Raw genomic sequence first — 14,546 nt, forward strand, 5'->3', positions numbered from 1 at the left:
GGATACTTCTTTGAGTTTTATTGTTTTCTTATAGTTGTTTATGCTCTGTCTAATGGTATGGATAATGTAGGCAATGTCTAGGATAAGGTACAATGTATTCATAATGTTTAGGAGTTTATATGAAGTTTTAGATATGTTTTTGTTAGGTTTATTGATGTTTATGAATTGACTTTTGATGTATGTATTGTATGTTTTCTGTTCTAGTTTTCACGTTGGGAATACAAATAAAATGGTAACCTCATCAGTCGAGCTCCAACTCCTTTTATGTCCAGCTGGGTCCGCTACACACATATTTGCAAAAACATAAAGAAATAGCAAAGAATTACCGATATAAAAGCTCACAACGTGTCACATTGTGTGACACATTGTGAGCTTGTAGTAGATGCAACAAAACAGTTTTAAAGGAGCAGTTCACCCAAAAAAACTACTCATTGAGTCTCCTACCAAAAACCGCTGCTGGTCATCAAATAACTGGCTTAGGAATGCGACAAAAACTAAACATATCCATGAATTCAAGTCTCCATGGGGTGAGTAATCGATAGTAATCATTTTGGGGGTGAACTATCCCTTTAAGGCCATGTCACACCAATGCAACTCCTTGCAACTAGTAACTAATGGTTGCGAGTAGTTGCATGGAGTTGCATGGCAAATCATTGGTGTGGAGTGGGCTTTTAATAGGGCATACATTTATGAAGAAACATAAAAAAGATGAAATATAGAGAAACAAGGTTTCTGCCCGACAGCGACAGCTACCTGTCTGTCTATAGTGTCAGTAGAGAGCGAGACAGGTAACCTCTGCTGCTCTTCAGATTCCAGAAAGTGCAGTATTCTGCTATATTTCTGCGGTGGTCAAAGGATGTGGCTGAGCTGCTCCACAGACCATTTACCACTGTGCAAGCTGAAATACTGTGTGTGAGTGTGTGACCGAGTACGATTAGAGATGTACCGATACCATTTTCTCCTTCCCCGATACAGATTCCGATACCCATAACTTGCGTATCGGTCGACACCGAGTACCGATCCGATACCGTTGTGTAGTTAAAACAAATCTAGGACAGTGGTTCTCAAAGTGGGGTCGAGGGACCCTCTGGGTTCCTTGCGGAGGTTCCAAATGGACCCTTATAAGTCTGTAACTCTGTAAGAAAGTACAAATGGTACAAAAATGGAGAGTTATGGGGTCCTTGAAATTAAATTGAAAACAATCCATTAATAATAGTTTAAGTGCATTAGTAAAATAATAGTGTAAATCGTACAGTAAGAATACAAAACAGTAGTGCAATTCAAAAATATTTCTGCAAATGAAATCTCATCCTGTGATAAACATGGTATATCAGAATGGGATACTCGCCGATACCAGCCTTTTAGCCAGTATACCGGCAGCTTTTCCGATACTGTTATCGGTAACGGAACAACTCTAAGTACTATCCAAGCAGCGGCATCAGTGAAAGGATACCTGTGGTCCAGACAGTGCCATAGGCCTTGTGTTGCTGTGTCTGGGGGCCTTTCCTGTGTGCCTGGCCTCTCTGTAGTAACCTGTGGACCATGAGAAAACCATGTTACCCCAGTGGTGCACAAAAGGCCCTCTGAGTCGGGCCACGTATCCCCAGCCCGATGGAACCTCTTGGGGGGGTCAGCCAGACTATATCCAATGACCCATACTTTTACACGGGACACCCTGGTCTCTCCAGTGGGAAGGAAGGAACATCCTGTCCCGAAAACAGAGCCCCATACTCTGTTTTCGGGACAGGATGTTCCTTCCTTCCCACTGGGAGCTTTGTACCTGGGAGGTACAAAGCTCACTGTAGGTATAGATACTCCTAGTCAAATATTACTCGACTACAAGTAAAAGCTGCTCTGTCAAATTTGTACTTGTGTTAAAGTACGGGAGAACTTGCTTTTAAAATTACTTAACTATTCAAAAGTACATGAATTAAAAAAAGTTGTAAAGTATTAAAAAGTACAAATTACATTAAAAATATATCAATACACTGCTGTATTGAAGTTTAGATATTTCCCCTCAAATATCTAAGATTTTCCAGATATGGTAAAAAAAATAATAGTGAAAATAACTGAAATACAAACATATTGTGACGTGTTGTGTACAAGCTCAGCACGTCTGCTATTTTTGCCTTTAAGGTTCGGGTTAAAAATGGCATCCAAAAATACAAATACTCAAGTAAAGTACAGACTCCAAAAATGTACTTAAGTAGGTTACAGTATTCAAGTAAAGCATCTCTGTCGGGTGGAAACCTCATATTATATCCAAAACTGTTACTTTTCAGGATTCAAATAAAAAAATAGCAAACGCAGCAGATCGACAAGATCAAAACGCGTCGATTCGCGCCCACGTTTCGAGCTGGATCTGCTACTTTTGATGCATTTGTGTGAAGCTGCGTTAATTTACGGAAAAGAAACACAAAAAGATGGAGATAAAAGGTTTCTAGCCCGACAGCAACAAAATGTACTTCGTCCCCCCCCCCCCACACACACACACACACACACGCACCCTGGGCACGGTCTCACCATGACCATTTCCATAAGAAAGAGGCACAGAGCGGGGCAAGGTACTGGCAGGCCAACCTGACCTTCTCCACTGGGACTCCCCTGCATGCTCACCCAGCCATGCCGTCCATTCACTGCACCCACAGCAGACTCTCAATGCCCAGACCTTCCCCCATTCAGTATAGAGTATAGATAACGGCCAGGTCAAATACAAAGATAAAAGAGAGAAAGAGATGGAGAGACGGTGGGAAGAAGCATTTGAGCGAAGGGGGAGGGCATGTGTGTGTGTGTGTGTGTGACTGGGGGTGTGTGTGTGTGTGTGTGTGTGTGTGTGTGTGTGTGTGTGTGTGTGTGTGCGCGCGCGCGCGCGCGCGCGTGTGTGTGTGTGTGTGTGTGTGCGTGTGCATAGGGGGTTGTTGCATGATGAGAAGGCTACTGCTGCAGACTGTTATTTTTGAAAGAAGCCTAAACGTATTTCCTCTGCATCTATTTTTGATGCGGTGTTAAAATAAACAGCAGAGCCCAGATGAAAAAAGATAAAAGCAGCAACGATTGCACGTTGGCAGGAAACATCAGCGCAGCGTGAACTACATTAAATCCCTGTCATGTTTGTACATGGAGGGGAAAAAAAACTGGTCACGACTCGAGCTGCCATTCTGTAGTATGGGCAACATGACATTTTCAGTGAAAAAACTATTTTAGAATTAATTCATGGCACAGTACTAGTGGTGGAAGATTTTAAGTAACAGTACCACAATATACAAATACTCTGATACTCTGTATTCAAAATATTACTTGAGTAAAAGTACAAAAGTATTGGCACCCAAAAAATAAGTACCAAAGCAAAAGTGCTCAAGCTCTTCAAAAAATTACAATCCTTTTAAGAAATAGCAGATCTACAAGCTCACTAATTATTTCCAGCTGAACTGATCAATTGTTCACAAGAATCCGTACCACTGTATGCTTAAAAGGTGCAGTAAGTTCTATTGTTTTGTGACAATACTGTAATGGAAGTTGCAGAAGTCCACACAACCAGCTGGTCAACCCTCTCAGCACACCCATAATCGGCACTTTACAAATAGAATAGATTCATGTGAAATCAGCTGTTGATGGTCAGTCCCCATCTATAGGCTAATGAACAAAATGGGTTACACTCTGCCTGGGATACTGTAAATAGTTTGGTGTGTCAACAGCTGTTGTGAGGGAGCTAGGCTCCACGGGAATCACCTGTCTGTCAGGAGCCCAAGACATCATACTACTGCAGAGAGTATAGGCTACTACTTCAACTTATACTTTGTGCATTAAATGAGTCCATACCATAATGATGGTTATGTGAATTTTGGCCACCACAATACGTGTTAAATAGCTCTATAATATGATCATTGCTGTTGAGTGATTATTCCGTTGAGCGATTAGTCAGTAACAGGGGACTCCCTGTATCTTCAGTTATTTAGTAAAAACTAACAGAAAATACGTTTTCAGGTCAGGATACCCATTTTTTCCAATCAGGAGAGAGAACTCATACAGTAAACAAGTGAATTTGGAAGTGATGACACAAAGAAATGAGCAGACAAAATTCTGGAACACTATTAAATTTAAGCTGACTCTCTCCTGATTGGCTGAAATTGGCAACCAACGAGCTAGAGAGACCCCTGTTACTGAACAGAGTCTGCAATGATTACTATCAGAAAATAGCTTTAACTTTTTCAAAAACAAATGTAGTTATAACCAAAACAAATGAAATGAAAAGTGTGACAAATTGAATAAAAGGATATGACAATATATGTGTATTATTTCACAGCGTTTTTCTCACACTGGATCTGTGACTTAGTTCTGTACCTATGTTATGAGTGACTCAACAATACTTACCAATTTTCTATGCTTTGTGCTTTTCTTTAACTTGATAAAAAATGATATATTTAAGGCATTTTGTGGTCCATGTAATGGTCTCAGCAGCGGTTCTGGCACGGCTGGTGCTAAAGAATGAAAAAGCTGTGCCTAATGAAAATAGTAGAGGCCCTAGGAGGGGTCCACGCGCGACTGCTTATTTTTTTTTCTAGTTTTGATTTTTGGCATCCATAGGACCTCTAATATTGGGATTTTGATGATCCCAAGAAAAAAAGTGGTCCCAAGTGTGTTTTTTTCAATGTTTTATTACCCCTATGAGACCTGGGAGATGGCTGGCTGGAACGCCGGCGAGAGTGTCTTTCGGAGACTGTGGAACGCTCAAATTTAGACGTAGCCCAAAGATAGAGATACCATTTGATTCCAGACAACCTCAGGTTTCCAATGAGAGCAACCTTTTCATGCTACCTTGTCAGGAAGGGGGCTAAATACCTAATGATTCAAAGTTAAGACAACATTTTGGCGAGGGAAAAACGACCATCACCATTTTCCAAATGGTCCCTTGAGCTGTGCACCTCAATATATGTGAATGGAAATGGGTTAAATGGATACCTACAAGCCTCCCCTGTACAGACATGTCAAATTTATGCCAATCTCATGCAGTTTTGGGCAAGAACCATGCAGTGTTTTGCATGCAGTACAAATATGTAATTTCCGCCTATTGTAAAAAGGAGACCACTTTACTGCATCTATAGCTGTATGAGACCACTGTACTGTATCTATAGCTGCATGAGACCACTGCACTGTATCTATAGCTGTATGAGACCACTGTACTGTATCTATAGCTGCATGAGACCACTGTACTGTATCTATAGCTGCATGAGACCACTGTACTGTATATATAGCTGCATGAGACCACTGTACTGTATCTATAGCTGCATGAGACCACTGTACTGTATCTAGACCACTGTGCTGAATCTATAAACCACTGTACTGCATATATAAACCATTGTACTGCATTTATAGACCACATACATTGACCACTGTACTGTATCTAATATAGACCACTATACTGCAACTCAACACAACTTAAAACAAATATTTATAAAGCACATTTAACATGACCAGGTCACCCAAAGTGCTGCACAGGTCGCCACGAAGGCTCGGTAGATGCAGTACAGTGGTCCACAGATGCACTAGAGTAGTCTACAGATGCACTCGAGTGGTCTACAGATGCATTATAGGTGTCCACAGTGGTCTACAGATGCACTAGAGTGGTCTACAGATGCACGACAGTGGTCTACAGATGCATTATAGGCATCCACAGTGGTCTACAGATGCACTAGAGTGGTCTACAGATGCACGACAGTGGTCTACAGATGCACTAGAGTGGTCTACAGACACACTAGAGTGATCTACAGATGCACTAAAGTGGTCTACAGACACACTAGACTGGTCTACAGATGCACTAGAGTGGTCTACAGACACACTAGAGTGGTCTACAGACACACTAGAGTGGTCTACAGATGCACGACAGTGGTCTACAGAAACACTAGAGTGGTCTACAGACACACTAGAGTGGTCTACAGATGCACTAGAGTGGTCTACAGACACACTAGAGTGGTCTACAGACACACTAGAGTGGTCTACAGATGCACTAGAGTGGTCTACAGACACACTAGAGTGGTCTACAGACACACTAGAGTGGTCTACAGACACACTAGAGTGGTCTACAGATGCACTAGAGTGGTCTACAGATGCATTATAGGTGTCCACAGTGGTCTAGAGATCATGACAGTGGTCTACAGATGCACTAGAGGGGTCTACAGATCACAACAGTGGTCTACAGATGCAGTATAGGGGTCTACAGATGCACTAAAGTGGTCTACAGACACACTAGAGTGGTCTACAGATGCACTAGAGTGGTCTACAGACACACTAGAGTGGTCTACAGACACACTAGAGTGGTCTACAGACACACTAGAGTGGTCTACAGATGCACTAAAGTGGTCTACAGACACACTAGAGTGGTCTACAGACACACTACACTGGTCTACAGACACACTACACTGGTCTACAGATGCACTAGAGTGGTCTACAGACGCACTAGAGTGGTCTACAGATGCACTAGAGTGGTCTACAGACGCACTAGAGTGGTCTACAGATGCACGACAGTGGTCTACAGATGCAGTACATGGTCTACATATGCACTACAATGTGTCTGTAGACCACTCTAGTGTGTCTGTAGACCACTCTAGTGCATCTGTAGACCACTCTAGTGCATCTGTAGACCACTCTAGTGCATCTGTAGACCACTCTAGTGCATCTGTAGACCAGTGTAGTGTGTCTGTAGACCACTTTAGTGCATCTGTAGACCACTCTAGTGTGTCTGTAGACCACTCTAGTGCATCTGTAGACCACTCTAGTGCATCTGTAGACCAGTGTAGTGTGTCTGTAGACCACTTTAGTGCATCTGTAGACCACTGTCGTGCATCTGTAGACCACTCTAGTGCATCTGTAGACCAGTGTAGTGTGTCTGTAGACCACTGTCGTGCATCTGTAGACCACTCTAGTGTGTCTGTAGACCACTCTAGTGCATCTGTAGACCAGTCTAGTGTGTCTGTAGACCACGTTAGTGCATCTGTAGATCACTCTAGTGTGTCTGTAGACCACTCTAGTGCATCTGTAGACCACTGTCGTGCATCTGTAGACCACTCTAGTGCATCTGTAGACCACTGTGGACGCCTATAATGCATCTGTAGACCACTCGAGTGCATCTGTAGACTACTCTAGTGCATCTGTGGACCACTGTACTGCATCTACCGAGCCTTCGTGGCGACCTGTGCAGCACTTTGGGTGACCTGGTCATGTTAAATGTGCTTTATAAATATTTGTTTTAAGTTGTGTTGAGTTGCAGTATAGTGGTCTATATTAGATACAGTACAGTGGTCAATGTATGTGGTCTATAAATGCAGTACAATGGTCTATATATGCAGTACAGTGGTTTATAGATTCAGCACAGTGGTCTAGATACAGTACAGTGGTCTCATGCAGCTATAGATACAGTACAGTGGTCTCATGCAGCTATATATACAGTACAGTGGTCTCATGCAGCTATAGATACAGTACAGTGGTCTCATGCAGCTATAGATACAGTACAGTGGTCTCATACAGCTATAGATACAGTGCAGTGGTCTCATGCAGCTATAGATACAGTACAGTGGTCTCATACAGCTATAGATGCAGTAAAGTGGTCTCCTTTTTACAATAGGCGGAAATTACATATTTGTACTGCATGCAAAACACTGCATGGTTCTTGCCCAAAACTGCATGAGATTGGCATAAATTTGACATGTCTGTACAGGGGAGGCTTGTAGGTATCCATTTAACCCATTTCCATTCACATATATTGAGGTGACAGCTCAAGGGACCATTTGGAAAATGGTGATGGTCGTTTTTCCCTCGCCAAAATGTTGTCTTAACTTTGAATCATTAGGTATTTAGCCCCCTTCCTGACAAGGTAGCATGAAAAGGTTGCTCTCATTGGAAACCTGAGGTTGTCTGGAATCAAATGGTATCTCTATCTTTGGGCTACGTCTAAATTTGAGCGTTCCACAGTCTCCGAAAGACACTCTCGCCGGCGTTCCAGCCAGCCATCTCCCAGGTCTCATAGGGGTAATAAAACATTGAAAAAAACACACTTGGGACCACTTTTTTTCTTGGGATCATCAAAATCCCAATATTAGAGGTCCTATGGATGCCAAAAATCAAAACTAGAAAAAAAAATAAGCAGTCGCGCGTGGACCCCTCCTAGGGCCTCTACTAAAAAGGGACAACCCAGCACAAGGACACTTTTATCGCATTTTATATGCCTACTTCATTATCGGGCTGCATCAGTAATATTTGTTTACCGTAGACATGGCTGTCATTAGTAATCTGCATATTTTCAATGGACACTTCTTCAATGCTTCCGCTTCCTCAGGTGCTATGAGGAAGCGGAACGCATTGTGCAACAAATAAAAAAGCAAAATCAGTCCTGAAGAGTGTGCGGCCCCTTCTTTTGAAGGTTTTCTTCTTTTAGCTTTATACATATTCTTGCGCTGACCTTTACCTCCAGTCGGGGTCCAACAAGATGTGCACGAGTCTTATTTAGTTATATATATATATATATATATATATACATATATTTATGTATATATTTTAGCTCGTTGCGTGGCACTCGGTGCCGCACTATGAGCTTGTAGATCTCCTATTTTTGAATAGCCAAAGTATAAAATAATGTTTATAGCTAAAATCTAAAATGACACAGATGCGTTCCCGGTCTTAATGGGTTAATTAGCATAACTCAGTTCAACTTGGCTTGTTTAATAGTCTGGTGCGTCTCAATGAACAGACACAACACTATTACCCGTGATTAAGGTTTTGAATGGCAATGGGTTTGCTTATACAAAAAATGCAGGCATTCATGGAACTATCTACAGTGGCTTTAAACGTTATACTACTAGTACACACTCTCTGTCATTACCAGTACCTTTAATTAAAGGACGACTTCACCCATTTTCAACCTATCTTCATATAATTAGCGAGGACTAATTATATAAAGATAGGTTGAAAATGGATGAAGTCGTCCTTTAATGAACAGGTGATATTATGGTTAAATGGATGGCACACTGACTGGCTATGAGGCATTTGTTTTTACCTGATCAAAAGACTGGTCCTCTGGATTGTCATCTCCATCCACTCCCACTCTATAGACAATAAAATGACAGAAGGAGAGTAAGAGAGAGAAAGTGAGAGAGAAATGAGAATCATTACTCTTCGCTACGAATGAAGCTGTGCAAGACGGATTACATTTGGCACACGGACCAATTACTGAACAATACAAATCACAAAACAAGTCGACACAGCTTGAAGATGACCTTTCAGAAAGGTTTCTTCAAAATCAGCCTGCTCTCTCGGATCACAGCGAAAATGTCAGATGGCCACGCCTGTGGTAAACGACAAAAACAGCTGCAATTATGCGGTGATATTTTGCCGGTGATTATTACCCTGTCGAAGTGTGGACCCTGCTTTGCTGCGGGGAAATTTGAGCACCTGGTGCCGAGAGGATAGGCCAACTTGCCGCTAGCTCTCTGGAATTGAAATAAAGTGACTTGGCACTGGCCAGTGACAGCCTAGTGAACTGCTTCATTTGAAAAGAAGGGCATTATCTTGGTGTGCGTGTGTGTGTGTGTGCACGCACTGCTTCCTTGCTCGCACTGAACCTCCTCCTGACCGCAGCGTTATCACTCTCCTACTCTCTCGTCTCCAACCCCAATCTACCACCGGCTGAGAGTTGCCACAAGAAACCGCGGAAATGTGATGATTCTTGGGAACTCACGTGACTTGATTCAATAATATTTTCTTTGCTGTGGCAGGCAGTAATCTATCATTTCTGCTTAGATAGCCGGGGGAGGAAGGGTCCATGCATTTCACTCAATTTTCACTCACACATTTGTGGGAGACGATCATCTGTAGTTAATAGGGGAAAGCTGAGCATTAGTTAAGCTAGTTGCTACAGGTGAGCATTCAACTTTATTGGCGTGTCAATCATTATTGTCATATAACACGCAGGCATTTTGAGTTGAGTTTGTGTGTGTGTGTGTGTGTGTGTGTGTGTGTGTGTGTGTGTGTGTGTGTGTGTGTGTGTGTGTGTGTGTGTGTGTGTGTGTGTGCGTGTGTGCATGTGTGCGTGCACGTGGGTGCACTCACATGTGCATGCATGCACACCTGCATACATCCGTTTGACTTTGCAGACGCAAAGGCTTTTCACTGAGCGGCCCCTGCAATCACACAGCAGAGTGGAGATTCTCACCAGAGCATTAGAGCACTGCGATTACTTCAGATTTCTGTCCTGGCTGTCTTCCCCCCTTTTCTCTCTTTCTCGCTCCTCTTCTCGACCCCTATCATCATTCCTCTGCATATCTTTCCTTTCAACATGGATTTTTCTTTTCATTCACCTCGCACATGACTTCTTTGCTTTTGTGCGTGTTTCTGAATCAGTCACGTTGCAGTTTTACAGGTGCAAAGCAGTGGGTGAAATTCTTTTTTCTCCATCCAAACGATTTTCTTCATCGTTTTTTAGTATTCCGTGAGAAGTGAGAGGACAGAAATTTGTGAAAAGAGATAGAAAACCGGTTAAATAGAACTAATAAAGACACAGTATACGGTACAGTATATACAGATAGCATATGTGAAAGCAGATACATGATATTTAGAACATTTGCATCATAATTATGCAGGAGTGTGCTTTTTTTTTTAAACAAACATTAGCATCATATGCAGGTGTGTATGAGACAGTCTACAACAGTATGTATTTAGCATGTTGTGTACCTCCTCACTGCATGTAGTGGTGTAAAGTAATGAAGTACAACTTAAGTACTTTAGTACAATACTTAAGTAGTTTTGGGGAGGATCTATACTTTAATCAGTGTCCCTTTTCTGGGCATGTCATTACAGGCAAACAATTCAGCGACGATAGCTGATCTACAAGCAACGCAATGCGTTGTGAGCTATTTTCGGTGAACCCCCTTTAAGGTTAAAGCTTTTGGGATTTTCTTCCAGTATGTAGCTTTCAGTAGACAGTAGCCGTTGTTGTGACATAATCATTAGAACGTTCTGCTTTCAACATTTCTCATCGCATATGTCCAATGTTGGGCATGACGTTTTAAAAACAAGATACTACTTACTCTTCATAAAAAGTTAATGAGCCACAATAAAAAGCTCTATTTAAAAATAAATAGCAAGCTATACTACAAGTTTCCTTGTAAAAGTAGCTAGCTACAGCACTTTGAAGCTACTTGGTATCTAATGCAGTTGGTAATGTGGCCTGAAAACATTACAGTATGATATCTAGTTCAGTATCTAAATGACCCTTTACTTAAGTCATGCTATGGCCAATTATTAGTGCCTCATACTGCATTCATGTATTTTTATATCTGATGAGATCATTTCTGTGCCTTTATTTTATGTTTTCTTTAAATTGTACAGGCTTTGATTTAGAAATTGAGGAAATAGAGAATAAGTATTCCAGTGTGTGTGTGTGTGTGTGTGTGTGTGTGTGTGTGTGTGTGTGTGTGTGTGTGTGTGTGTGTGTGTGTGTGTGTGTGTGTGTGTGTGTGTGTGTGTGTGTGTGTGCATGGGTCCCTGGTACAGAAGCGTCCTTGTGAGAAGATTAGTGGAGGCAGGCTGGCATGATGAATGTGTTTCCGTGTTTGAATGAATGAAACGTTTTGGAATTTTGTTTATGTTTGTTATCTGGCTGATAAGGGAACAAGCTCTTACGGTGTGTTCGGGACAATTTCTTTCTATTTCTTTCGTGAATCATCAGTTTAGAGTTAGAACAGCCGGGGACACTACATTGAGAGATTGAATGAAACGTATGACTTTATAGGTAAAAGCTACAAATGTATGGAGCTGGAGAATTCTGTCTTTGATGTGATTGACGAACAAAAGTCAAAACTCATCTGATGTGCTATTTTGTGTTAAAAAAAATAAACAGCTACATCATCCTGAAAATCGCTTAACTTCTTCTAGTAATAGTCAATGGGCCAGACCAGATATCGGTACCATTTGAGTGGGCAAAACCTTACCTACATTAAATTGCTTATAGGGTCAATACAAGTAAGTTATAATAGCCCTTCCACAGGAGTAGCTTTTTATATTTATTGGACATTTTGTTATTTCCCCCTAGCGTATTCATTGTTTACAAAAAGCACACAAACTGTCAATATCATATTTAATCTTGAACCTAAGGCAACTAAAACATTTATAAAAGGTAATGAAAGCAATGTGTTTGAATCCGCAAAAGAAGAAAAGAAAATAGAAAGACAACCATCTGCGTGTTTGAACCGGTAATTGTACCTCAAGGTAACAGAAATAGTGTGAAATAGTATGACAAGTTCAAAACACATTGTCCTCGGGATGGGGGAGTTCCACACCATTTACAATCTAGTGTGGGTCAGTAGCTGATGTGATAGAAAGCAGAAAGTACAACAGAGCAGCACATGCTTGTCTACAAAGCATTGATGAGGCTTGCCTGGAAAGACTTGCCAAGGGCAAAAATACAGAGGTTCACCTCCTGGAAGAAGCCCCGAGGCGAGAAGCATTTCACAGCTTCCACAATGATGTCCATCAGATGTCACTCACAGAGCCTTTCCTCATTCACCCTCATCATAGATCTGTTCCAAGTCTACCTGAACTCTCTCTGAAGCCAACAAATTGTCTTTCAGCTTTCTGGATGTTCTACTTTGATTCAATTCATGCAGAGGCAACTGGAAACAATTAAATTAAACTAAATTAATCAAACTAAACGCGCACACACACACACACACACACACACACACACACACACACACACACACACACACACACACACACACACACACACACACACACACACACACACACACACACACACACACACACACACACACACACACACACACACACACACATTAATGGTATAGTACACTCACAAAATCAAGGTATATGTCTTCTTGATATAATAAACAGTATCACTCAGTACTCTATGGGTAAGTAACAGCATCAATTATAGCAGAGACAGCGCACAATACTTTGCCAGCCTTTTTGTCTCCTTTTTGGGAATCCCAAGTTGTATCCCCTCGAACAACCAGTCTGTGGGTACGTCCTAGGCTGCCAAATATACAGCCTATAGCCCAGCTCTGAGATGGTATGTAGGAGTGGTTGGTATTTAATGACCTTGGTCATAAAAGCTTCCTCTAGGCTAGGGTCAAAGGTGCAGGCTGTCTCTACAGACACTTCTCTGGCTTCTTCATCAACCACAACAACATCTGGTGTATTAGCTGTCAAATCTAATCTCACTGACGATGCATGAAATGTTGATACGTATGTCCTTCGCTATGAGTTTCACTATTCTGTCATGGTGTGCTATATACATTCCTTTGTATGCATAACACCTATTCAAGATGTGTGACAGTGTTTCATTGACCTGTTCTGTGGTGTGGTGCAAGCAATGAGGGACCAGAATGGTGTGGAAACAGATGGAAAGATTAAGTCTAGTGGGAAGGACTTGTAGTCTGGCTTTTGAAGGAGAGATCCGGACATTTTAAGTGTTATCTTTGATGTGTCGTTAGTCACTCACCGACGTAGGATGTGGCGTTGAGTTTTTCCAGCGATTCCCCTGTCGTCATTTTTTCGACCCCCTCCGTTGGCATAATGGGAGCGCGTGCATGAGTGAAATTCGTCTATTATAACCGATGCAAAGTTATTTTTTTCTCTACTACCGCTGGTTGCTTGTTTCTCTCCCAGAACCTGGCAACTCGGTGTTGCCAGGTAGAGAAACAAGCAACTAGCGTTAGCTCGTTCGGCATTAGCGTTAGCTTCTCATGGACTTTCAATGCATGTTTGAGTATCATGAGACTCTACAATGAGAAGTAGTAGAGAAAAAAATAAATTTGCATCGGTTATAATAGACGAATTTCACTCATGCACGCGCTCCCATTATGCCAACGGAGGGGGTCGAAAAAATTACGACAGGGGAATCGCTGGAAAAACTCAACGCCACATCCTACGTCGGTGAGTGACTAACGACACATCAAAGATAACACTTAAAATGTCCGGATCTCTCCTTTAACTGTGAATGTGACGATGTCCTCATTGAGTGCATCATCACACACACACACACACACACACACACACACACACACACACACACACGGCTGGCCCCTACGGTGCCAGCCGTCATAAATCATACAAAATCAAACGTTTTAGACTTCCGTGTACCACAGCTGGTCAAATTGCCCACTCAGGGAAACACTTTGCGAGCAGTGGAGGCGAGACACCTCAGGTGTCTAATTAGAAGAAAATATCACAGGTTCAAAAGCCTATTGTCGTGGTAAACATTTGGTCTTGCATCAGATGAAAAACACTATATTTATGAAAGAAAAGTAGTGTTCTCAAATTCCAGAGCTTGACGTCAAGGCAAGTTTATGAGCCGAGAAAGCATGATTGTTGTTTGAATTGTTTGAATGACAGCAGTCCTACTATTTAATCAATTAAAACCGGGAAAGCGTCCGTGTCATTTTTGCATTGGCCGTTCAAAAATAGCATATCTACAAGCTCACAGCGCGTCACTTCGTACAACTGCTATTTTTGAACATTTTCGAAAAACCTTGAAT

The 14,546-nt window shown here is 41.8% G+C and overlaps 1 protein-coding gene across 1 annotated transcript in view; it reads right to left on the reverse strand.

Annotated features, from left to right (window-relative positions):
• The window catches only part of LOC308076927 (sodium/hydrogen exchanger 9-like), a 132,001-nt gene that overhangs the window by 13,344 nt on the left and 104,111 nt on the right, over positions 1-14,546 (reverse strand). Inside the window, exons 13-14 of the mRNA XM_080417447.1 lie at positions 9,047-9,095; positions 1,454-1,533 (exon numbers count right to left, since the gene is read on the reverse strand). Coding sequence (XP_080273573.1) covers positions 1,454-1,533; positions 9,047-9,095 — 129 coding nt within the window. The remainder of the gene's footprint in view (positions 1-1,453; positions 1,534-9,046; positions 9,096-14,546) is intronic.

Source organism: Gymnoscopelus braueri, assembly GCF_963280865.1.
Source record: "Gymnoscopelus braueri genome assembly, chromosome: 21".
Classification (NCBI taxonomy): domain Eukaryota; kingdom Metazoa; phylum Chordata; class Actinopteri; order Myctophiformes; family Myctophidae; genus Gymnoscopelus; species Gymnoscopelus braueri.